General features: G+C 38.1%; 1 protein-coding gene across 3 annotated transcripts in view; it reads right to left on the bottom strand.

Annotated features, from left to right (window-relative positions):
• Positions 1–27,238, bottom strand: part of ATP2A2 (ATPase, Ca++ transporting, cardiac muscle, slow twitch 2) — a 50,250-nt gene that overhangs the window by 3,997 nt on the left and 19,015 nt on the right. Inside the window, exons 6-20 of one of the 3 annotated variants that reach the window (XR_001414096.1) lie at positions 20,489–20,569; positions 18,606–18,691; positions 17,175–17,639; positions 14,189–14,277; positions 10,818–10,920; positions 10,146–10,277; positions 9,928–10,050; positions 9,552–9,770; positions 7,946–8,281; positions 7,481–7,701; positions 6,193–6,395; positions 4,875–4,960; positions 4,336–4,469; positions 2,834–2,951; positions 1,154–2,716 (exon numbers count right to left, since the gene is read on the bottom strand). Coding sequence is in view for 2 of the 3 variants with exons in the window: in XM_014961857.1 (XP_014817343.1) it covers positions 2,447–2,716; positions 2,834–2,951; positions 4,336–4,469; positions 4,875–4,960; positions 6,193–6,395; positions 7,481–7,701; positions 7,946–8,281; positions 9,552–9,770; positions 9,928–10,050; positions 10,146–10,277; positions 10,818–10,920; positions 14,189–14,277; positions 17,175–17,639; positions 18,606–18,691; positions 20,489–20,569 (2,666 nt within the window). In the remaining variant the exon portion in view is untranslated. Of the gene's footprint in view, positions 1–1,056; positions 2,717–2,833; positions 2,952–4,335; positions 4,470–4,874; positions 4,961–6,192; positions 6,396–7,480; positions 7,702–7,945; positions 8,282–9,551; positions 9,771–9,927; positions 10,051–10,145; positions 10,278–10,817; positions 10,921–14,188; positions 14,278–17,174; positions 17,640–18,605; positions 18,692–20,488; positions 20,570–27,238 lie in introns of those variants that run through there. The other 2 variants (XM_014961865.1, XM_014961857.1) reach the window with 2 other exon arrangements.

The following is a 27,238-nucleotide window of genomic DNA, read 5'->3' as shown; positions in this document are numbered from 1 at the left end:
TCTCAAGGAATTCTAAATCACATGACCTCTTAGTTTCCCAGTTCGAGGAAGAGCAACAAGTCTCATATTGCTCATTTATTATTGACAGAGCAAATGGCTGGTGCTGGCTGTGGGTTTTGTGGTGCACAAAACCTTTGTTTGGCAAAGACAAGTTCTTCCTCACTGAAGAGGGCATTCTACAGGATTTAAATGGCTACAGTTGAGAAACACACCTATGTCATCATCAGGTCCAGCTCCCCTACCTGAGTCACTTCAGCATCAACCTAAACAAGTCAAAGTCTATATAAACAGTGAGTATTCACAAGGCAGTGGAATTTCAGATAGTGTCTGTATATTTTGTTAGCATCTATATTTGAAAGCTTGAAACCTAGAGAATTATCTGTGCTCACTGGATTCCAGCTGGCACCAACAGAACATAGCTTTTGACTATCCTTTTCCTCTACGAGGAATCAGAAAGCTGTTTGAATTTGGTTACTAAAGCAGACTGAGCCAGGACAAGATAACACAGCACCTGCTGCTCTGCAGAGACGTAGTGACCCCAGCACAATTTTCAAAGACTATCCTGTTAAGCTAAGACTGTTCTTTTGTCTCTTCCTATGACCACTGTACAAAGTGTTTCCACTCACTGGAAACAATGAGCTGGTTTTGCAAAGAGAAGAGCCTGCACTTTGAGCACTGCAGATACCAGAGCCCAGGGAAGGGTGGTCAGCTCAGAGGGAGATCTCCTAGTTCAGAGCAGGAAAAAAGCTTTGGAGTAAACCAGGACCTGACCACAAGTACCAGAGTGTTTTGGACACTAAACATTCATGTGAACAGCTGTCAGTGTCTTAAGTTACAGATTTGTCCAATTTTATCTCAAACTTAAGACCAAAAGCTGTAAGATCCTGGGGCACTAAGGCTCCCGGGTGCTATAAAACAAGACCCTAAAATACACTAAACCAAAAGCAAGGGCTTTGCCTTTGGAATCAGTAATTTGAGCTTCAGACCACAAAACAAGAGTCTAAAGTGGTGATAATAATGTAGCACAGCAGAGTTTGACAAAACACAGCATGGGAATGAAGGAAATTACTATTTATTCTTCAACATGTATACAGCATATGCTATTTTACAGCAAGTCACCACTGGCATGGTGAAATGGAAGAGAAATACTCACTTTAGTCGATGAAAGTTGGAAGGCATTGGAGAAAAACACCACAGTTAGGACTGTTAATGACTTACACATTGTTGATACAGGACTGAATTTGAAAACATGCTTTAACATTTACCGTAATAATGAAGGTGGTTAGTGCCACATTAAAATAAAAATAGTTCTATACAATATGTTCAATTTGGTCATGTGCTATTTACAGATTTTACAAAAAACACACACGAGCTTGTTACTTCAAGTCAGGCTAACAACAGGCCAGCAGAGTAACTCCACGGATACAACTGATCATTAGTGCCCTAAGTGTAGGAAATCCAATTTCTAGCTATGCAGTGCAAGTTATTTTTCCAGGTCTCATTACAAGTTTTGATCTTAAAGGGGGAGGGGGGGAGAAAAAAAAAGAAAATAAAAGATCTGACACATGTAAATAAGGTATTAAAACCCAACTTAAACCCTCTTTTGAATTAAAACAGATTGTGTTTGTTAAAAAGGCTTGGTTTAGATTTAAGTAGACAGAAGTAGCCCTCCCTATCCCTGCTTAATGGGCAACTGGCAAAATAAGGTCTGTTACAATAAAATACAATAGACACGTAAATAAATAATCTTAAAAAAAACCCAACAACCCTAAGTGTGTTAAGAGTATGGAAGAATCCCAGCAGGCCGCACCTGGAATGATATTTTCTGCACGAGCAAGATTAGGCATTCCTCATACAGAAACTGGTGTAAACAAGGACAGTCAAGAACCAAGAGCAAGGGAACAGGAACAGGGGAAAACCGAGAAGAAATCCTGACCAAGGTAGCAGCAACTCTCTACCCAGCGCAGAAAGTTCCGCTTATGGAATAAAACCTGACTTTATGACAAATTAAGTTTGGATGATCATGCAGAAGACAAACAGTTACATGCTTTTTTAGTTTTAGACGACACACATTCATTCCCTAAAATCTGCTGCCAATTTAGTTTGATAGTGTCAGCTGGCTCAAAAAAAATTTACTTTTTTTTTACATGATGAATAGACTATTGAACAGAACACTGTACATGCTTTTCATCTACAAAAAAATATTTGCATAAAATAGTGTTAGTTCTCTGTACATGTCAATGGACACTTTAACTGTGTATAAAAGAGGAATATATTGCCCCCACTGAAGTCAGAAAAAGCAAAAAACCAAAATCTAGATTATGAAACCTCCATCACCGGCAAATATGTTCATGTGAAAATTCAGCAGAAATAGACAGTTGCTCTAAACAATAAAAAAATTAAGTTAAACTTTTTTCTTTGAATGTAAAACTTGTCACCATGTCAGTCAAGACCAAAACATATCACTAAAGTTAGTGTCTGTGCTGTAAAGCCAGATAACCAAGGGCATAGTAATGAACACAAACGGCCAGGAAACTCCTTCGGTGCATGCTGACAAAGAACAGGGTTTGGTGGCAGGCGGCACACTATCTTTACCAGGTTCCAGGTAGTTACGGGCCACATATTTAAGAGTTTCATCCAGCAGAATGACAGGTAGTGAGATTTTCAATACCATCAGCCATTGCGTCACGTTCAGGGGTGTGATCTGGAAGATAATCTGAAAGAAAAGCCAAGCGTTACATCTTTTCTCCCCTTCCATCCCCTTGCCTCAAGCTCCAGACAAGTTTTTGTTTCACCTCCAAGTTCAGGGACGGGTATAAGATGTGTCACTTACTGGCAGCGGTTCCACATAAAGGATAAGGAAGTGGAGTGACATGGACAAGCAAATAGCGCCCACCAGCCAGATGTTCTCCCACGGGGGCATCCTCATCAGGGACTGATTTTCTGATAGACTGCAATAGAAACGTGGTACATGTGTGTGTATGTAAGACAGCAGTAGGAAATTCAGTACTCTGATAGACTGCAATAGAAACGTGGTACATATGTGTGTTTGTAAGACAGCAGTAGGAAAATTCAGTAAATCAGAAGACTAGCTGAAAAGAAAAGCAGCACAGCAGGTCACAAGCATCCCAGTAAGAAAGGAAAGATAGATATCAAAATATATTCATATTTATGTTGCAGCTTTAAACTACCTTAGAAGTCAGCTTAACAATACAGTCTCAGTTGAGCTCACATTTATTTTGGAAAGCTTTTGTGTGTTCTGCTCAGTCCTGATCTAGTCTACTTTTTTTGCTAAGACCCCCGACATCCTGCTTCCCAGGCAGCGCTACAGGCTGTAAAAATTTTTTTTCACTGAAAGGGTTCTCAGCCATTGGAATGGGCTGCCCAGGGAGGTGGTTGAGGCACCATCCCTGGAGGTGTTCAAAAGAGGGGTTGATGAAGTGCTGGGAGGTATGGTTTAGTGATGATGCTCCTTGTTTGTTGTGCAGGTGTCTATTTTTGTCAGTTAGGTTGACAGTTGGACAAGATGATCTTTAAGGTCCCTTCCAACCTAGAAGATTCTGTGATCCTCTCCACGGGAAGGGTAAGGGTATGGTAGCACAAGGCAGAATCCTCCCCAGTCTGTTGTTTGCCCAGGGACCAACAATCCACTCCTGAAGTTCACTGAAAGACTGGCTACACAGAAGGTCAAGTACTTGCACCTTCTTAATGCTTGGGTCTTTAATTCTGCTCTTCCAATTCAATCTGCATTTAGGCTACGCTGCAGAAGCAGCCGAGATCCAGAACATCAGATGTAGAGCAGTATCTTAATATGTAGGACTACAGCAGTACACTTGTATTTAAAGTTTATTTGTTTTTAAATTAACTGACCTCTAAGCTATTTGAAGAAAAATACCCTTGACATTGTGCTATTTAGCGGTTTCCATTTATAATCTAATATTAATTGGCTAAACCCATACTCCCTTAGGGCAGGAAAAATTATTTTCCATATCTTCAGCATTCTTATTTTAGTTCTCCTTGATATCACTTTATACCAACATAGGAGGGATAATCTGATTGATTAAGCTTAGATTAGAAATAATGGAAAATATTTCAGTTGCTTGTGCTTAGTAAAATACCAGAGTGAATTGGCAGACTTAAAAATATACCTTATGATAAGAGATCTCAAACGTTATCTAAGAGAGTCATTTTGTTTGCGCTACCAGGATTCAGAAAGGAAATATGAGTCACTCTTCATTAGTGGAGCTGTCTATACACTAAGAAACAAATTGCACAAAAGATAGGATTTTGGATAAGGTACACAGAAGGTTTGCTTTCCTGTTTGGATATACAAACCTGTTGAGAGCGTTGCACATCTCTATGGTGACAAGCACAGAAAGAGCCATTGTCATCGGATACGGAGACTCAAAAATCCCACAGTCGACACCAGAGAAGTCTGGGTTGTCCTCTTTGCACTGCAGAAAATGGCTCTGGAACAGAACAACGTGAACTCACTTCCACAGCTTGTTAACTTTTAAAATGTGAAACAGCCAATTGTGAAATAAGCAGTGAGTATTATGAAAACTTTCTAATATGACTCCTATAAGCACTGGTTTAAACTTTTGTAAGCATCAGAAAAATCCCCTTTTAGTCTTTTATTTACAAGACAACAATTAGTCCTTCCGACTGCTCAGAAGCTCAGGTATCCCACCTCAGAGCTTTAGTATTAAGACTTATTAATCATGATCAAGTTTTAAAGTAACAAGTCTGAAAACATCTCGTTATATAAATTTCTCTAACCTACTGTTACATGACCTACGGTCACTTCAAATGACAAGTATGAGAGAAGCATATACCTCCCCTCTCCCCCCAAAGATATTAAAATGAGCAAATACCAGCTGATAAAAGGTAACTCTTGGACCACCATCAGCAGCAATAAACCACCAAGCAGCAGCACCCACTGTGGCAGCACCAACGTAACCTTAAAGAAAACAAAGTGCTTTTTTCAGTGTTGTGAACTATAGGCAAGATGTCACTTGCCACATTTGAACTTCTACCTCAAGACCTCCAGTACTGTAAAAAAATAGATCATAATTCATCTGTCTCCTGGGCAAGAAATCTGTTCCACCAGTTATAACTGAAATAACCATTAAATACTGCACTAACATCTGCTTACAGAAGCTCCCAGCTAGAACTTAAGGCAAACACAAATATCACTTGGGGTAATCAACCTGCAATTTTTCTTTTTATATGTCAGAACTAAACATGTCTGTACTTATATTAACTGAGATTTACTTCAAAATCTATGAAGTCAGGTAGGAAAATTAAAGTCACAACTTTTGGCATGAACACAGTGTGCATTAATTATCCAAGTAGATACTTACTCTAGCTTTACAGTACTATAGCTGTATTTAAGGTTTAAATCTACAGCCACTGATTTCACAAATGGCCACTCCTTTATTTTCCCTGATTACAGCCGTGCCAGCAAACCCGTTCTTCTACTTCAGCACAAAGCCTGTAGGTTAGATGCCTGACAGTTGCCATTTTCAGGTTTAGGAGGAGTTCTACGCATGACCTCAACAGCTAAAGCTGGTGCATATTCACTAATTGCTGGTCTCAGCTCTTCGATCCCAAGCCCACAACATGCTCAGCTTCCTAAAGCTCACAGTTACTGCAGGGACAAGCTACAATCTGCCATCTCAGTGCCTTGAGCCAAGTGTTTCAGCCTGGAATGAGTCAAATGGGAAAAGGCAAGGAGGTGGCTTCTTGTGAACAGAGGTCAGACTCAGCCCTAAATTCACCTCTAATACCATCTACTACCAGACAATTTTTAAGGTCTAATCCAGTATGGCAGTACATAAATTTTCTGTTTCCAACTTGTTAAAATCATAAGATTCTGGCAAAGTGGTGAATATCACACTGAAGTTACGCAACTAGGGCTTCTGGTGCCTCAGTTGCTACCAATAAAAAGAAAATTAAAAAAACCACCCACCACTTTACTGTTCCTATCACAGCACCGCCTGCAAACATGCAAAACACAGTGTGAATCTCAAAACAAAATAAAGGCAGAACACCAGTTCCACAGAACATCTATTGCTAGCTTTCAAGATTTCAGCCTACAAGGTGATTAGACAAACTGCTTTCAGGTGGATCTCAAAAAAAAGTCACCTGTGTAAGTTTACTTAAAAAAAGAAGAAAACTATTACTACTTACATCCAATAGCTAGGTAACGGAAGAAGAGCCATCCACTGATCAGTGGCTCTTTAGGGTTGCGTGGTGGCTTATTCATGATATCAAGATCAGGAGGATTAAAGCCCAGAGCAGTAGCAGGGAGACCATCCGTCACAAGGTTTACCCACAACAGTTGGACAGGAATTAGAGCTTCAGGGAAACCCAGAGCAGCAGTCAAGAAGATACTATAAGAAAAAGCCACCAATGATAAGCTGATTCTTGTGTATGTAAATAAGTTGTTTTAGAACTCAAGCCTAAGCCTGTAGCACCACTTCTGTTCTCTTGTACAGAGTTATCCATTTAATATCACAAGCTGAATATTCACAATCAGAAAGCTGAAAACATATCCAAGAGCAAACACTTCTAACCACTGGCATTGAAGTTTTGAAGCGTATTCTTTCTTCTGGTAACTTCAGGAATTGAAAAGTTTCTGCTTTAGCCTTATTTTTCTCCCACTCGACTGTATAGGTAAATATATACATACATGTAGAAAGGCTTGCAAGCCACTTTCTAAACGACACTAACACTTTTGCAGACATAATAGAATTTTAGCTCAAGTGACTAAGCTTCATTCAGCTAGATTCCTGCTAGTCCCTGCAAAAAATGTAATGAACACACAGCTTTCATGGCTCCAAGCTTGTGTGACTAAACAGAACACAAACAGGCACTGCAGCAAGAGCCACATGAAAGACAGCTTTAAATTTACAAGAAACAAGGCAAGACAATTGCTGTGTTATATTGCACTCTGGGAGAAAAATATGCTTTGATATAAGCCACAGTTAAGGAGGTCAATATTTACATTCTGTTACTGGAAATGCATCCTGTGGCATTGGGTCACCATTCCTTCCACAGACACAGAAGACACATTCTTCTCCAACTTGAGGTTAAACAAACATCTAAGTTATATTTTTGGCTAAGTTATCTAAAATACCAGATCTTGTAATATTTGATTAAGGTTTTTATTTTCGTGTTCTAGAGAATTAATCTAATCATAGAAATAATAATAAAGCATTTAGCTACCTACTGAGCTTAGAATATTATACGCAAAGCAATGTAAATCTTTTGCAGAATGCCAAAATTCTCCAGTAAAGACCAGGCTAGAAGGACACAGACTTCCACATAATCTCCATGATCGATTACCTGGAGAACCTGTTTTTCTGGTTTTAGTGAGAAATACTGGAAGTAAATAAATAACTAACAAAAGAGACTCCATCATCACTATTCTACTTCAAAGAGAAAAAAAAGAAAAACCCAAACTTGTTAAACCTACCAAACAACCTCTCCAACATTGGAGGAGATCAAGTAACGGATGAACTGTTTCATGTTGTTATAAATGGCACGTCCTTCTTCCACAGCAGCCACAATAGTTGAGAAATTATCATCTGCTAAAACCATTTCAGAAGCAGTTTTAGCCACTGCAGTACCAGAACCCATAGCAATTCCAATTTCTGCTTTCTTCAATGCAGGAGCATCATTGACACCATCACCAGTCTAAAACAAGAATTTAAAGTTGAAAAAAAAATAAATAAAGAAGGTGGGCACTTACATACAGGACCAGAAAGGGTGTGGGTTTGGATCTTTAAAAATCACTTCAGTGGAGAACTATTCTGAGGCTTTGAGTTCAGGGAAACACAGAAGAAATGCTTTCCAGAATTACGCATTAGTCTGACAAGACATAATTTGGGTTTAAACACAATGTCTGCCTTTCAAACCAAGTAAAAGTCGGATTACTCACCATAGCTGTAATCTCATCAAAAGACTGAAGAAACTCAACAATTTTGGATTTGTGAGAAGGCTCTACACGAGCAAAGCAACGGGCATGGTGGCAAGCGTCTCTTTGGGCAGCAAGTGAGAGTTCATCAAATTCACGACCAGTAAAGGCTTTTGTAGAAACATCTTCGTCTTCCACAAAGATACCGATGCGACGGCAAATAGCTACTGCTGTGCCTTTATTATCACCAGTGATCATAATAACTCTAATACCAGCTTGTTTGCACAGCTTTATAGATGAAGCTACTTCAATTCTTGGGGGATCCAGCATACCCACACAGCCCACAAAGGTCAAGTTGGTCTGAAACAAGACAGTACCAAGTTTTACTGCAAGATCCTGTAGACATCTCATCTGAGATTAGCAAAACAATCATTATGCTTGAACACTAAATACGTCTCAGCGTAGTGACATTCTGTAGTTCTACATTGAGCAATTAAGACACCAAGGCCTATGTCATCTTGTCATTTGGTCAAACCCAGTGTAGTACTGCATGATATACTTGCTCTTATGTCAAGTTTATTTTTCTCCTGAAAGGGTTACCTGTTTCACCATATTAAGTCTTCACAGCACTTATTCAGAGAGCTAGAGATGAACTACATGCACATTAACAAGCACATCTACGTGCACGTTAACAACTAAGAGGAGGCAAATGAGAATTTTTAATGCTTTTAGAATCACAATGCTAGATGGTACCATCTACATGATGAGCATATGGGAGGACACAGTTAATTCCCAGAGTACGACCGCACTCTGGAAAGGAAGGATCCCATTTCAAACACATCTTGCTTCAAATGCACTCGCTTTTAATAGTTAAAATGTGCTCTAGTTGTCAGCCTTGCAAATTCAACCTGCAAGCAGTCAAGTCTTTCTTTTTGTAATCAGTGCCAGGAGCACAGTGCACAAGCCAAAAACTTTATTGCAACTGTTATTTCTCTCCCTCTAAATCCTAGATACAGATTTCATTGGAAAATTACAGAGTAGTTAAGATGATAATCATGGACAGAGCTTCTGCAGCTGACAGTATGGAGGAAGGGAAGTGAACTTGACCCTCAGAGCACAAAATGGCAGGTATGTTCCATCACAAAATCCCCAAAGAGGTCTTGCAGTTGAGCAATGCCAAAGCAAAAATCATTAGAGCTGAAACCACAAAGCAATTTTTGGAATATTTTTCAGAGTCAGTCTCTGAAAACAGTTTAAGGTATTACAATCCTGAGGACCTTACATGTATGCATAAAATAAAATTTGCAGATGGCTGTTTAACTAACTTTTTCCTTACACTTTTATCTAAGCAGCAGCATGTATAACAGCCACCAAGAACACATACAAAAAGTTTTTCTTTAAACCCAAAATGAGCTGGGGGAATGAAGTAGGACTGACAGGTATCATAAACCACAGAATACTCCAAGCTGTTTCCCCTTAAGTTTCTTCAAAGATACATATAGTCTCCTCTTAAACTGAGCCTTCCCTCCAGATGTGGCTAACTATTGTGTCTGACATCAAAAATACCCAGAAGAGAAAATTCTCAGTTCTGAGAGGGAGAAGCGTTAAAAGGGTATTATACTAAACTCACCTCATAGTTAATGAAATTTGAGGAGTCCTCAAGATTCATTTCCTCTTTTCTAGGTGGATTGTCATGGGTCGCCAGAGCCAAGCAACGCAATGTGTCTCTACCAGTTCCCCATTCTCTAATGACAGACATTATTTTCTGCTTAATTCCAGTGGTTAATGGTATTTTAGTATTTCCAACACGCACGTGCGTACATCTGTCAATCACACCTTCAGGAGCACCCTGCAGAGGCAACAAAAAAGTAATCTAGCTTAATAAAACCCTTTCCATCATAAAATTTGCTCAAATTACACAGTCTTTCTTTCATCTTCAAGCTGCAGTTTGTTGTGCCACCTCTGCAGCCATTCCATAACTACCCTTTCTCAAGCGAGGAACTGACCTTAACAAACATCTTACTCATGGATGTGCGGCTTGGTTTGTTCGGTGTACAATAGACAGACATGGACTTTCTGTCTCTTGAGAATTCCAGAGTGAATTCCTTCTTCATGAGTTGTTTTATCACCTTATGAAGAAAAACAACAAACCATAAAAATGCATTTAGATAATACATCCCACAGAACTCGCTCCCCAATGAGTTCCAGGTAAGAGAGTACTGACCGAGTTGCAAGCGTTCGCACGTTCAATTCTAGAAAGTCCCTTCAAGTCTGTGTCAAACACATTCATCTTCTCAACCAGACAGGTAAGCGCCGTTTCTGTGGCTTCACCAACTTTTTCATACACTCCCTTAGCCTTTAGTTAACACAAAGCAAACAAAAAACACAGGAGTTTACTTTAAACCTCACTTGGAACCTACCAGAGACAAAAGTTAAAGATTCATAATGGAAAAAAAAATCTTAACAAGATTTACTATGGCTTACAAACAAGCAAAACTATTTTAAAGAAAGCAGCTTTGAAGAGTATGATTTGTACGAAATTTCAAGCCTTTACTCTCAAGACCAGCAGTGAAGGATGAGGATGTCAGTACTTAAATCACCAAGCATTTATGTCATGATGAGATGCAGCAACCTTAAGGAGGCAAGGCAAAGCCAGAAAGTAGCAGTGCACTCTACACAACAAGAGATCCAAGTTCCAGATTACACTTGCTGCCTGGCTTTAGTTTTCTCAGTGTTCAACAAACAAGTCATTCCCAGAGTTAATACTTAAGGGGACCTAAATATTCTCCTCCTTGACTAGAAGGGGATTTACCACTGAAAGGTATTACACAGACAGATGAGAACAAATGGTTATCCTCATTCTCACACTCTCCTCTGTTCCAGGATATGTACTTACTTCATTGTAATCCAAAGAGGAATCATTACAGAGCGCACAGATCGTTGCAAGTTCCACAAGGCCATCATACTGGCTACATTTAATAAGTTTGTCATCTTTATGCCTTTCCAAAGGAAGAAAAGGGGGAGATTTAAGTTAGTCATTTAGTATTAGCATCTCACCTTTTTCCCTTCTTTACTCCCTTTATTTCCATTTAGTACAATGCTTATTAGTTATGGACTCGGAACTACAGAACCAGAAGCTGTTGAGAAGAGCAGGTTTGATAAAGGCGTGTTCTGAAGTTTAGATCAAAGAGTCATGGAAGGAATGACATGATTATCAATGAAATCACTACCTGAATTACAAAACCTTGTTTCCTTCAGTGACAGCAGCACAGAAGAGAAGAGGCCTATGAAAGCAGCATTAGAGTATGCGCAGGACTCATAGGGCAGTTCCAAGTAGAAGAGGGATATTGTTGGATCCCTTTGGAGCTTGGTCTTACTGCACATTCTGCAGATTTACTGCCATGCACAAAATGCATGCACTGGGCAGGCATAAAAGCAGATCTGGTCTCTAATTTCTTAAAAATTCATCTGTACTATATGTGAACCTCTAAAATCAACGATAAGTCATTTCACAATATAAATTCCGCTAGAAAATGAATGCTCTTTTCTAGTAGTTAAACGCACTTAATGCTGAATATCTCAACTCTTTAGAAAGAGGGAAGGTACATTTTCCCCAGAGTAATGCACCATTTGGACATCACAAATAAGAAACAACTTCTTTGCTTTCACATTTGGAAATAGATAGTAAATGAATTCATTTTCTGGAACATCAGCATACTTCTACAGCAAGCATAAAAGAATCAAGGCAGTGTTCAATACTGTTATTTTCCCCACTACCAAAATTAGCAAGACATAACTCATATAACATCTTTCATTAAAGCCCTCAAGGAGGGAAAAAAAAAAGTCTGGTGGTAGAAAGACATAGATCACTAGTCCATAAAAATTCATAACATAAGACTATGAGATGTTGGGTTATATAAGCTTTTATTCAGTCTCTTGTACTGCAAACAAACTCCTGTGTTGTATAACACAGCACGTGAGCAAAATGCATCTTAAAAAAAGCATGTTTTTAAAGATTTGTTTTACGTGTAATTCTACAGCCATAAGCAGTGGCTTTAAACTCTGAACTCTTTAACGTTCTCAGCAGCTCTGTCACCTCCTCTATCACAGCTAATACACTCTGTTTTCACCTCTTTGGAACTTGAAGACAACTACCAGATCTGAATATCCAAAACTTGTTACACCAGCGTTTCTCCCACCCTCTGCTTTGCTGCCATGTTCCTTATCAACAATTTCTGAAGAACAGCAAGTGCATACAGAGTCTAAGTTGCTGGGGCCAGTTCTGGATAAAGGCTTTTTTTTGCCCTAAAACTTCAGGCTTTTTGATTACCTAAAGATGAATTCCATTGAAGGTCAGACACAATCTGCTAGCTTTTGCCACCATTCTCAGAAAGTATTCATTTTATATATAGTTTTATGCTCTCAGTTTGCAAATAAGCATGCACATTGCACGTGCTGAGACCTGCCAATACTCCTCCAAACTGTCTGACAACCTCCTAACATCCCTGGGAAATCAGTTAGTACAAAATTTTAGGTTTTCAGTAAGAAGTATTTGCAATTTTATATTCTGAAAGCATCTTAGAGGAAATTTATGTATCAAATACTTTGAGATTAAGTGAAAAATTATTGATTTATCACAAAACTGTTTCATGGTTCTGAAACAGAGTAGGCTGCCTATACAGCTGTGGAAGACAACAGCATCTAACGTCAAGTAGAACAAAAATATCTGTCAGGAATGGCTCATCTCTAGAGCAGGTCCTGCTTTGGGGCAGTGCCATGGGCTGGGCTGCCTCAAGGTCCCCGTCACACTTTGCTTTCAGTGACAGCTTGCAATCCAAGGGGAAGTCAGTCACCATACACAAAATCCTTACAAAGCCATCCATTTAAAAAAAAACCCGTCCATAAATCCAGAAATAAATCAGCCCTAAAGGTTTGAGAATGTAGCTATTTGTTTCTTTATGCTCCAATAACAGCCTGAGGTAATTTCACTTCCACAGAATGTTCTTTACGTACGTGAATGCAGCGCAATTAACATGTTTGTTCACATTTCCCCAATAAAGTAAAAATAGAATACCAACATACATTGATGACTGTCTTATTATACTCGACATCTGTCACCACACTATATTTTATTATTTTGTTTATCTAAAGCTCTTGCGAGACCAGCTAAAGCATAAGAGCTGGATGCTTTACAAGATGGAGAATGTAACCTTGCCTAAGTAAATGCCATCTCCTGAAATGAAAGCATAAGCTTTTGACAGCAATTAGCTTGAAAACAAAAGAGAAGTGGGGAATTAAGTTTTCCAGCTGCTGAGAACACCATGGTCTTAACTGCTATGAAAATTAAACCAAGATAATCACTATCGAGATCAGTTAAGATCACATGGAGTCAGAGGCATGTGAAACTCCACAAGGTCGAGATGTTTACAATAATTGAATCTTAATTCTACTTCGTTCTTGCAGAATACAATTCTGCTACGTAAAGCTGAAGTGGTAAGATTAAAAACACATGGAAAACTGGCCAAGCAAAAGGAGATGTAACAAGCCAGTAAGAAGAGGCCCGCCTAGAAGTGGAACCCTATAAATTCCTAAAGTTGTCAGGATGAACCACACATCCCACTAGTAGAGACCTGCAACTGATAAAGTAAACCAAACATGTAATTCCTAAGGGAGTGGGTTTAACACCAGCTCAAATACCAAAGGCCGACAGACACACACATCTATTCAAGCACAAATACACCAAGCTCAATAAACTACTGAGGGCATAGTAAATTAAAAAATTTAAGAATTAACTCCTACACACTCAGGTATTTAAAAAATAAAAAAAAATCTGCCCTCTGAGACAGGGGAATTGGAAATACTGAGTTCACAGATTAGCAGAGACTCACCTGTTCAGATTTATGCAGGTTTTTTAAAAAATAAAAAAATAAACCTCATTTTGTAGCACTGGGATAGCTAATCTCAGTCTGGTAAGATTTCAGTAGAATACATCTTCTCAACCTACCCCTAATTTATTTTTAGATTGTCAACGGAACATTGCAATGTTGGAGACCATATCAAGTAAGTTTCATGAAGGTTTACTTTTCTAGAATTTAACTTCCTTTTGCTGTTAATTACTTTTCCCCCCAGCCCTTCAGTGTACGTTGTCACCGGCTGAGCTTTCATTTATTAACAATCATTACTGAATATCACATGCATCACTTTTCAAGCCTGAAGTAATAGTCAGTGCATAAACAGACAAATATTTAACTTCAACAACACACTTACACTTCTCCCATGGGAGCATATGTTGAACCCGTTACAGTAAATTCATTCAGAGAACAGCTATCTCCTTCTACTCTGTCCAGGATAAACATCTGAAATTAGAGTTAGAAGTGTTACTACCTTTGAACAATAAGGCCTGTTTAAATCTCTTGCATTAATTAAGCGAGCAGGTATAAGAGACAAGTTCAGGTTGAATAAACAAACTAGACAAAACCCAAATACAATACTGTGACCTTCGATCCCACATATGTTTGAACACCTCCCTATACTGAAGTGTGAAGTACAGAAAACAGCACTTCTGCTTCCCAAATCTCATTGGAAAATTGAATTGTGGCACAAATATATCAAAGAGTTGAAATACACATAAAGTATATATACTTAACTTTAGCATCCACTTGACAAGCCTGACTATACCCAAGTTCTCCTGAGGCTTAAGTGTCTCCTATCCTGTTTTTCCAGCTATAAGTCACTTTGCCATTCAGTACACTGGTAATTTAGAAACATTCGGACAGCTCAACTGCCCCCCTAGCACCAATTGAAATGTTATTTTCAAATAAAGACAGCAATTTGAAGGATGCAGTTGTACCCCATAAGACATCTGCATCTCAGTCTTTTCTTTGCTTTTGTTTCCCTTCTAGGAGGGCTGCAGGCAGAACCAAATCTGGGAAGATGGAGATAGAAAAAAACTACAGTGCCTGAAGCCCTCATACTCATCGTGACTTGCTGGAGTGGTAGTGGAGAAGAAAATAATTTCTCACTGATAGATAGTATCTCTCAATGGAACTTCTTACCCATTGTTTAGCGTAAGCCATTTTGCCAGACCACATTTTAGCAATATCTTACTTTCCCCTCATTGCGCTGCCTTACGTTTTAGGCAAGCATCTTCACAAAACACAGCCTAATAATTAGGTGTTCCATAATTGATCTGTATCAGTGTCTGGAGACTCTACAATCTTCAAAGCTATTTCAAAAAAATCAAAAAACTAGAAGAGTTTATAAATTAAAAGCCCACAAAACAGAGTAAGTGCGTTATCAGAGGGAGATACCACAGGAGGACACTGAAACAATCCATCCCTCAGGTCTCCTCCGAAAGCAGCATCATGGCTGACAAACATTTTAGTACAGGCTTCCTTTGGACACTCAGGAGTTACTACTTAACATGAAAACTATAACTACAAGTGGAATTACTGTTGTAAACCAGACTTCTTAAAAAGCTAAGCCATCTCTCTGCTTAGAGTGAAACCAAGAATAAGCGTATTGTTTACAGGTATTAGGATTTTGCTATGTTTTGGAAAATCTTGCAATTAAGATTATTCTGTAGCTCTCAGAGCTTAACTAGGAACCAAGCTGTACTGCACAAGATCTAAAACATTTAGCCCTCTACATATAAGGAGTAGAGCATTTTGAGCTTTTAAATAAACACAACTTAAATGATGAGTTAACCAGGAAGCCTACCGCTTTTGGCATCTGCATGATGAAAAAATCCCTGCAAAGACTAGGGCAGTTATGCAACTCTGCTGCAAGTAACCTCCTCTGGAATACTGATGAGCAGCTGCTTTGTGTCTCTTAGGTATAAATACTACAATACTTAAGGAAGTAGAACAAGTCAACCGCCAATTAGAAAGTAAAAGCCATCAATCACATGAGAATAAAGTGCTTAAGGCTTACAGACTTTTGCCAAAAAATACTGGTGAGTAGTGCTCAACATTTACGCGTTTGGAATTCTAACCCGATGTAATGACTCTGAACATTTGCTGTCCTACAGTTGCTATAGCCACTGAACATCTACAGTTATTAAACAGAAGAACTTAAATGTTTTCTCCATAAAATTCCTACAGAGTATCAAGTATATGGGAAGCACAGGGAACTGGCAACTGACCACCTTAAGTGACTACCTATGAAAGTTCCATAAAATTCCTACAGAGTATCAAGTATACGGGAAGCACAGGGAACTGGCAACTGACCATGGGTTACCTTAAGTGACTACCTATGAAAGCCCAAAATTAATCAACACTAGGAAGAATACTGGGGGGAAAAGGGAGAAGGGGCACATAACTTACACGTGCCTAAAAATCTGCATTAATCAACACTAGGAAGAATACTGGGGGGGAAGGGAGAAGGGGCACATAAATTACATGTGCCTAAAAATCTGGCATATATTGAAGATGACCCTGACAATGCTGGTGACAGGGTCAACTGCACCTCCATGTAGCCTGATTAGTCATATAATATTGCATGTTGAAAACAGTAGTGACAATGCTGGTGACAGGGTCAACTGCACCTCCAGGTAGCCTGATTAATCATATAATATTGCACGTTTAAGACAGTACAGTGATCTACATCAGCCCAGTAAGAGCTACTGAAGATAAGGTAACCAAAGGTGGAGCCACTCACCAGAGAAAATAGCTGAGGCTCTCCAAATTACTAAAGGTAGTAAATCCTCTAGCTTTTTCTCATTGCTAAGTTTTTGCACCATTGCCACCTTGCTAAAATGAAGAGGCGAGTTTTAAACTTACACACTCGCTACTTCTACAAAATCCTCTAGCTTTTTCTCATTGCTAAGTTTCTGCACTATTGTCACCTTGCTAAAATAAAGAGGTGAATGTTTTATACTTACACACCCCCTACTTCTACAGTGTAACTCTCCTACCTTTCTGAAACAGGGGATAAATCATACAAAATAATTACCAGTAGACTGAATGGCTTACAGGCAAGTCAATGGAAAGCTGTTTGCAAACAACTTTCTCTTCCATCAAGTATGGGTACAGCTATTTTTGGCCGTGACTAAATAAGGGAAGAGATAAAAGCCTTAAACACTACACAGTGGAAAACTGAATTAAAAGTGGAAGCTTATCTAAGGAAAATAAAGCAAGATTTTGATGATATGAGAACCAAACGACTTGCAATCAAAAGAATTCAAGTAATTCTAACTATTCAAACAGAGTGGCTGAGGAGAAAAAGCAAAATAAAAGAAGCTAATTCAACATACCCTGCAGACTGACATCTGATTTGTGGTCAGAGTACCAGTCTTGTCAGAACAAATAACTGAGGTGCAACCCAAGGTTTCCACAGAGGGAAGACTTCTAACAATAGCGTTCTTCTTGGCCATCCTCCGGGTTCCAAGAGCCAAGCAGGTGGTAATGACAGCAGGCAGACCCTCAGGGATAGCAGCAACAGCAAGAGCAACAGCAATTTTAAAGTAATAGATAGCACCTCGAATCCAGGAGCCACCGTGAACGGGATCATTGAAGTGACCAATGTTTATTATCCAAACAGCGATGCAGATAAGAGAAATGACTTTAGAGAGCTGCTCTCCAAACTCATCCAGTTTCTGTTGCAGGGGGGTTCTCTCCTGTTCAGTAGCCACCATTTCATCACGGATTTTGCCAATTTCAGTGTTTACTCCTGTTGCAATAACCACTCCCATGGCTTTACCAGCAGCAATATTAGTACCCTAATGTAGATAAAGAAAAGGGAAGAGAACAGTTGTAGTCAATCTATAAACAGGTTTTGGTGGTGGGGTTTTTTTTTTGTTCTGGATTTATTTTTTTTCCTAAATTTAATAAGTCCAGACTGTGTTTCAGCTAGGACATGGAAAAACGTGAAGAGGAAGAGAATGACGTTTCCCTAATATCTGTAAGAGGTTACTCCAGTGTAGAATTTCTGCTTACAGAAGGGGCTCAAAGTGAATCAGTATTGATCTACTCTAAGCAGCACAGTCAAACTCAGCTGCTGAGTAAGCACTGTGTATTTCAGCTGGAATCCTTGTGTGTTTTTCCTTTATTTTTTAATTAGGATTGTATTGTCCCAGATTTAATGTTATTTACCATGATTAACTGATGTGTTCCATGGGGCTCCCTGTGTGAACACACTTAACACGAGAAAGAACAGTCAGCCTTTCTACAAGGAGCCTACCAATAATAAGAGGATTGTTACTTTGTTATTTGAAAAGCATTCGATGCTTCCTTTAAACAAATTTGAATAAACTGTTTCGTTCCTATATGGAAAGCTAGTTCTCCATTTTAGCCACACAATATCACAGTTTGTGTGGGCATTCTTCTCAGTCTTAGGAGCTATTTAGAAACATAGTGTAGAAGGACTTTAAAAGTACGTGTGTTCCAGCCTTCAAGACTTCCTTGTGAAGGACAAATAAATTACTAAATAAATAAATCTGATTCCTCATATAAACTTGTTTCAACAAGCATCTTCCCTTGAGGACAGCTTTTATTAAAAGTTACTTCTAATTTTTAATTCATTTAGTTTGATGTACATGGAGGCATCCATATAGATGCATATGGAGAATACAGCAAAGAAGTCATACAGCTTTTAGTGAAGACCTGAAGTTTTGCACATTTTTGTTTAATCAGTTTCAGTGTTTTTTTTATAAAGAGTTTTGAAAATTTCAAAACAAGTAACTTACAGAAAAAAGCATGTTCTTCTTGTCTTGGTTTACAGCACGAGGATCAGGCACAGGGTCAGTGTGCTTAATAACAGACACAGATTCACCTAAAATAAAGATAACAGTCTTAAGAAGAGATTATTTATCATCTGGATTCCTGTAGGGAATCAAAAAGTTAAAAAAAATTTTGGACTGAGGATTGTAAGATGTCAAATTTCTTTCCTCAAATGATTTTATTTAATTGCTTATGTGAAACAGGAAATATTTTGGCTGACCAAAAAAATGGAATGGCTGGCTTTTAATGAAAATAGGAAAGGATTTAAGCAAACATTTTAAATAATTAGAATCTATAAAGTGTGCACTGTGTCTTTTAAGAAAGAAAGGTGAGCAGCTGGTACTCCACTCCTCCATTTAACGTAGCAAGATCTACTGCACGAATTAGATTTCACAGTAACAAGTGTTTCTGTTCTCTATGCACTGGAAGAGGTATGCTCTCATTTAAATAATTAGACGTTACCACGGTTATACATCTGTGATGGTATACATCACACTTATACTGGCAGACTTTTTTATTTATTTTTTTTAAGTGTCATGCAACCATCTGTTAGTTAACTCTTAGATGGATGTCTTCAGAGATCTCTTCCATAAAGAGCTTAAATACATCAAATTCCATAAACATGTCACACAGGTATAGAAAGGGTTTTTTTTTCATAAAAACAGCTCTTAATTACTACATCAGATTCACAAGGTGGAACTCAGTGACTGAAGCTAAGAGCCCATGACTTTTTGTAAGCTCAAGAGAGCCAAAGCTTCCTACTTTCAAAAGAAAGCCTTGTTAAGTAGCATCTCAGACTTCAGTCCTACTTTACTACTTAGGAGACTCAAGCATCAACTTAAAATAGGCTGAAAACAGAAAAAGGTTTTATGTAGAAAAAAAAATTAATTCTGTTATTTAAACAAAGGCAAGGAATTATTCCCTTTATATAGGCTTCTAGTGGATTTCTTTTTCTACTTAGTTCTGAGAGCTTGACAAACATGGAGTGCCTACATTTTCTGATGCCAAATATAACTAAGCTTGAACAGTTCTGTGCTATTCAGGTTCTGTACTGAGAAACTTTGGGGACTGTTTCAAGACAGATTTGAGGATCAAAATAGGTTTCTTATGAATACTTTACTGTTTTAAAATTCCAGGCTAGTTAACATTAATTTATGCTACCAAAACAGGCAGACAGATCTTCATGTTCCAGCTGAGAGAAAAGTCTTACAGCATGCTTGGTTGATTCCTAGCTTCTTTCCTATATTCAGAAGTACTGCTACTTTGTTTTGTTTGCAACAAATCTGAAAAGTACTCTAAATATAGCTCCCGCACTCAAGGCTGTACCAGAAAACACATGAATGTGCGTGCACAGAATTTCAGCAAATAAGGCTTTAGTGTACTGAGTCTTTAGTAAGAGCAGTTTAAAAGCTGCCTGTATTTCAAAAGTTATTCTCTCTTGTGAGAGAAAATGGATAACTGAGATTTCCATACTTTTCATATTTGAGCAGTGACAAGATGTTCAAGCCTAGAAGACTACATGAACTACAATAAAAATTCTTAACTTTATTTTCGTTTCCCTACAAGTTACTAGTGTGTGTCTCTGGGGGTGGGGGGATGTATGCCAAAAAAGCATTACAGGTCTCAGTAAGAATGTTCATCCCACTAAAGTCAACATATAAATCCAATGATGAAGCAACACATTCAGCCACCCTAAGAATTAAGATACTAGATCAGAAGTTTACTGCACATGAATGCAACACAGTACTTGAATAATTACAAGCTTGTTTCTAATGGATTATTCTAAACAATTAGTGAAAAGGCACATTTAATTATGCATATAATTATCCCAAATGCACAGAAATTATACCTGTGAGAATTGATTGGTCTACCCTTAGAGTTGTAGATTTGATAGAAGTAATTCTTATATCAGCAGGAACCTTGTCTCCAACTACAAAGAAATGAACAAGACAAAGTTAGAATTTTGTCATTTGAGAGATTTCTAACCAAGCCTACTATTACCTCTCAGCCAGGAAAACGATTTTCCAGTAACTGTTCAGATGATTAAGATTACTAACAGCTTATTACTGCTTTTGTGGTTTTCAATACTCCAATTTTCTGAGCATCCAACACTTTGGCAATTAGATTTGCCTTCAAGATCCCTAGCCCTATCTAACCTCAACAAAAGAGGTTGTAAATCACTCTATTGTTTCTCTAATCACATGACTACCACTTGACAGCAAAGGGAAAACATCTCAAGAGAAAGATATCAATTTCAGAATATGTATTTATAAAAAAACAAAACCCATAGCTAAGGTGAATCAAGTTTCCTTTTCAGAATAACTGTCCTGGAAAGTCTTCTGGTTGTTTTTTCTGTGCCCAAAGTCAGACTTGTGCTCTCCAACGATCAGAAAGTTATCCACATTTATTTACTTAGAAACTAAAATAAGTTGTACTTTCCTTTTCTTTGGCACCAATTGTGAGAATAATATGCTTCTGCAAATCTGCTCTTTTAATGTTATACTTTGAATACTGCCAGATGTTTCAGAATTGGAAGTTAATTTCAGCTTTATTTTTCAGTAATGCTACTGTATTAGATGTACCACAATCCATATCCCAGTTAAAGCTTTTGCAGGACTCTATGCTATGTTTATTTTGTCATACATATTTCTACTTTGCAGAAGACAACAGTACAGGGAAAAAACACCCAAACTCACAAACCAAAAAACCAAACCACAACTGGCAAGTGTTTGAGACACCAAAGCAGCAGCAGACAATACCAGCCAACAGCACACTCCTAATGATGGCAGAGTAATGAAGTCAGTTCCTGGAGCTGTGTGGCCAGTTTAGCTCCAGCTTCTCTATCATCCCAGAATTAATTCTTCCACCTTCCTACTTTCTCTTATCAAGCCTTTCCCAGTTTTTAAAAAAAGAACTAAAGCTCCACCATTTTGTGACTACTGCAAATAAATGGCTGCATGCAAATTAACTTGCTAAAGCATATTAATGAGAGTCACGTTTCTGACTCATATGGAGGGGTTCCACGATCTGCAGGTCAATATTGCTAATGAATGCATATAATCAAACATTCCTAAGTAATTTAGCACTGCGGTATTCAAGTGTCAACTTCCTTTTTATTATAGAAAAACGCAAAGAAAGAAGGGAGGATGTAGCTAAAAAAGAGCTGATCTTCTCAGTAGATGGACTCTGTGTCCCTGCAGTAAAATCAAAACAAGCTGCAATTCCTGCAGGAACTGCTTATGCAACTAAGAGCAATAATGCACATGAACAAATACTCCCACTAACAACCCCACAGTGGTGTTACAGCCTCAGAACACACAACCACGGTCACAGGAAAACTATGGAACAAAATGCTGAAGAGGAGAATTAAGCACCACTTCAAATGTTAAGTAAACTTGCACCACGTGACTTTAAGGTCAAAGAAACCCTGTCCTGGTTAAAATCAGCAAAAGATTGCCTAGTTTTGCTTGTAGACTAAGACGTGTGTTTGTGTAAGCATACGTTTATGAAGGGATCCAATAAGAAACCACAAATTCCCTTTTTGTGCCATTATAGCATGCCAGAACTAATTTAAGCCACAATGCCCTTGAGCAGGAGGAGAAAATAGCATTAGACAAACGGTGACCAAGGCCAAAAATGGCAAAACTATTCAATAGGCTCTCCTGATGTCGCGAGGAGGTTTATATGCAGACATATAGTAGCAGCTGGTTTTCAGCTACCCCTGAACAACAGGCTGATGCCTCCCTGCAATGTGGTGTAACGCCTGTCAACCCGCCTAAACATTTTGGAAGTACTTAAAGCAGCTGGAAAACTCCAGCCAACTCCAATACACAACCGCAACTGACAACACTGTTAAAGGCTTAATCACTCCAAAACACAAAAAAGAAGCTGTTAAAAAAATCTTAAAATATTCAAGTAATCGGTCAGAACATATGGCAAAGTTTACAAGTAGTTTTCCAACCTACTTCTTCTGAACAGTTCTAAGTTGTTCAAATGCAATATTCACAAGATCTGAAGTACCAGAAGAAACTCTTGCCCTAGCAGACTATTGATATTCAAGCATCAGTATTTCCATGAATATTACCATCATTATCAGTTGCCTTAATCACCAGAAACGAAGTGTTAAATTTATTATGATAATCTGAAATTATTGAGAACTGCAGCTTTCTACCATCATTATCAGTTGCCTTAATCACCAGAACCGAAGTGTTAAATTTATTATGATAACCTTAGAAAGCTGCAGTATCTCAATAATTTCAGATAAGACACATTATTCGCTCCCCCTCTCTGTTTGAGAAGGCTGTAGTAAAATATTCAAGGAATTTCCAATAGGCAGGAAAGCTGTACATCAGGGTCAATTACAGAGCTATTTTAAGCTGCTCTTTGCAGAATAACAGCTATGACACAAAGTCATTTATAGTCTTGAATATACTTTCATGAGCACAACTGAAACTGAATATAGATAGGAAATCATCCTATGATAGATAGGAACCCACAGGAAATTTTTAGTGAGCAGTCTAATGAAGATCTCATCTACAAGTAGAAGGCTTTATTCCATATACTTTAACACAGAAAAGAGACTGGGAGGGGTTTGATGTTGGGTTTTTTCTTGGGGGGTGGTTTAAATTCAATTACATTTCTGTCCACAGAACCTCTAGAAGTATTATCCAAGCCTTGAAATACAAGAAATTATAAAGTGAGTATGTATTTGCATTGCCCAGTACAGAGCCACTACAGTCCAAATGGATAGCCATATAATCCCATAGTTTTATATCTAAAATAACAAGTCAGTTGCAGAAGTGTTTTCATCCATTATTTTAATGCTGCTTTCAAAACTGCCCAGACACACATTCTCAAAGCGTAGTTTAGCCAAATACATTAACTACTGATTAAAATAGCCCTTCTAACTATGAAATTGACTGCTTCCTGGAAGAGCAAGAGCAGGATTTGGTTCATATCCTTACAGCTTTATTCATAGAATTCTTTTATTCATGCACAGAATACTATTTTAGAATTTCAATACTGAACTTCAGCACACAATAAAGGAGTCTATTTAAAAACAACCTGGCCCCTGTAAGGGAGTAAAAAACCCAACAAAAACCACAACAATAAACAAAGCCTTTTTATTTAATTGTGCATGAGTCTATACCAAAGCAGACAGTTTATAGTTTCCACTCCTTGACAGAAACCAGAGCGGTATTTAGTTGCGATATGAATTTAAAGTTTATGTCAATTGTTTTGAACAAGCTGTAAGCCTTCCCTGAAAATAGACAATTCAATATGTGAAAATACTGGGTTCTTCAACTACCTATAAGTAAGTGGTGACATTTATCATGCCAACACTTCCACTGATTATACCTACCCTTCTCAAGTTCAAAGCTCCTCACACTCCCCCCCCCCCCCCCGGTGCTGTGCCAATGTTATATGTCAACTTCTGCTCTATAGGTAGTTATTTACACATGTTTGATCATATGTGTACAACCCCAGCACAGCACAACCCCGTTTACCAACACAGCACATCCAGCAGAACAGGCACATTTCCAGAAACGACGGCAGTTGCCCATGAAGGGGCTTCCTCATGAACAAAGTCCTCAGAGGACAATCCCTATCACATTTTCAGCTACACCTGGCTATCAACAAAGAACTTTGACTGCAGCAGGACCATACTTATTTTCCAAGTCTCAAATGACATCCTAGACCTTCTAACACAAATTGCTGGTGACAGTAGGCTCCGGAAGCAATATTAACTTTACCCCCCAAAAGCCACTATGATATACCAGAGACCTCAGAACAAAACTACTACTTTAAATGTGTACTTTGAACACCATTATCAGCTCTGTTAACTGCCTCTGATCCCTCTACAACTGAAGACTTGTTAAGAGGAGATTTACCGACAGCTACATTATAGAAAGTGAAAAGTTTTCCTTCCTTTTCATGTTAATCTGAGTGTTACAAGAACAACTCAACAAAGAAAGCAATCTGTTTGCAAAAAGCTCATCTGAGCAATCACAGTAAATGAAAGCAACTTTTCCTGTAGAAGTCAGAAGGGTTCTTCATATGCAACATGCACCTAACACTTTCTTATTTATGTTTATGATTAACCAAAGGCAGTGTCTACCTGTATCTGCTATCAGCAGGCTGGGGTTGGAACTGGACTTTTGCAATAAAGATCAGCAGTTACAGCCCTCAACTATTTTGCCACTGTTGCCTGAGTTTGTAACTTTTTTTTGGCAAGTTCTGGAGAACTGGGATACTATTTCAACATATGGTTGAACAATTCAGGAACACAAACAACAGTTCCTGAAACAGAGTAAAGACATCCCCAAAACAACTTCCATAAAACACCAAACGGAGAGGACAAGGAAAAAAAAAAGAAAACACATAAAATTGTGTGGTTTCCCCCTTAAGTGTCTTAATAGATTCAGGTTCATTGTTGAGACATTCCATGCATTTTTATTTTTAAGACTCTGATCTTTCTCCTACTTTATTAGGATGCTCCAATTTCATCAGGCTAGGGTAGAAACACTAAAAAAAACCAGCAGATATAACCTACCATGCTGCTGTTAAAACATTTGACTCAGTGCACTATGCATGGGGTTTTACTATCAAAAGTGAAAGAAATAAGTATTAATTCTTTTGCCAAAAAATATCAACTGTTAACAACTGCTTTAACTGTTTCAACATTACATATTATTATGGGTACAGTTATTTAAACCACTTTTCCTAATGAGATCTTTAGCCTCTTAAAGAGTCAGTTATTTCAAAGTCCTCTCTCTTGCCCAAAAATAAATTTCTTATCCTTGTAAATCACAGGACATACCATTGTATGAGTATTTACTAACAAACTGAGGCAACTGAAACATACTACATGAAGTATGGATATCTCCTTAAGGTTTAAGAATTGAAATGAGTAGGCTTAAAATAACACATATGGGATGCTACTTATTTCATCAACCAGAACCAAGTATTGTTTCTTCCGGGGGCCATCAATAGTTAAATCTTCCCCCTGAACAGAACAGACTGTTTCTATTTACAAGTATAGCTGTTGCAGCACAATTGTTTTTTATATTAAGCTTCCTTAACACAAGCTCAGTCTAGCTTCTCTTCCCCCCCTGCATGCATACAGTCTACTCTTCCTATTGTGTTCGATTTCCTTAGACCATCAGAAACTTAATTTTTCTTCCGTAGTAACAGGTATTAAGTATTTTAACACTTCCTGAACAGGGTATAATAAAAAGCTACCAAAAATCAGAAGCTTTAAGAAACAGGAAGTTTAAGTTCATCTATGCTTTCATGCAAGGCCAAGTGTGTCAAACTGTCAAAATCAGAAAAGTGTCTATGAAATGTATTTTAAGTCTGAGTTTCCACTCCATAACAGTTAAGATAAATTTGTTTTCCAACAAGACAAAGATTATAATAGCACCGGTCCATTTAGTTTTAGCCATACTAGTAAAACAGTATTTTCTTTTACTGCCAAGATGACAGAACAATACTTTTGAATATATTAATTCTTTCCATTTAGGATGCATGCGACAGATTAGACAATGTTCATGAAATAGCCTTCTCTATCATATGCTGTTCTGCATCCTGGACAGACAGAAAATATCCATGGAGCTTAGCGTGCAGTGTATGCAGAAGCATGATTATCCTAACCTAAGAACTGCTAGAGGTGGAAGTTACAAAAACAAGTTCAGACTAATTACTTCTACAGATCACATTATCAATGAACACCAGAAATATAGAAAAAGCCTTACTTTCTGGGAGGAAAATATTTTAAAGTCAGAACTGACGGTTATATTGAGAAAAATTTATATATTGTATTAAACAGTACAAAACACTTGAATCATTCCTATTTTATTTCTGTAGAAACATACTTCTAAGTGTGATTCTCTCTGAAGAGGGCACCAGAACATTAAATTAGATGTGTCAACGAACAGGTACCCTGCCTGTAAAAATAGCTAACAGCAGAAAGAACAAACTGGTAAAGTTAAGCTTCAACTTTTGCTAGATGAGGCAGAGCGCAATGACACCTTCACACCAAAGCTGAAGTCCTGTTTCCATGTCAGGCTGCATTTGGGTAACACAAGAACAAACAGTAAGAATTCTTGAAGCACAGCATAGCTCCAAATGCAAATTTTCTTTAACCTTAAAAAATGCTGGCTTTGCCAGTGTGATATAGCATGAACAGAAGATTATCTTGATGTTCAAGTATTTTGTTCAGCACTACTGTGTTTATAATAAAACCCCACTGCAGTATAGGCTCTGATCAGGGTATAGGACATCAGATGTGTTCTGCAAACAAAACACAATTAGTTTCACTATTTTTATTGAAGAGTTTGGCTGAGAACGCTATACAAATGAGGAAAAAAAAACCTGGAGATATGTTTCTTAAGTTTTCAAATGTGTGAGTTCTGCAAACAAAACACAATTAGTTTCACTGTTTTTATTGAAGAGTTTGGCTGAGAATGCTACACAAATGAGGAAAAAAAAACTGGAGATATGTTTAAGTTTTCAAATGTGTGTTGAAAGCGACACAGGTTTAGGCTGTGCCCTGACTTGAACCACACATAACTCCAGACTTCAGCAGAGTATGGAACGT

Source organism: Calidris pugnax, unplaced genomic scaffold, assembly GCF_001431845.1.
Source record: "Calidris pugnax isolate Ruff unplaced genomic scaffold, ASM143184v1 scaffold32, whole genome shotgun sequence".
In the NCBI taxonomy this organism is placed as follows: domain Eukaryota; kingdom Metazoa; phylum Chordata; class Aves; order Charadriiformes; family Scolopacidae; genus Calidris; species Calidris pugnax.
The sequence above is the reverse complement of the archived record's forward strand: the minus strand, read 5'-3'. Positions and strand labels throughout refer to the sequence as shown.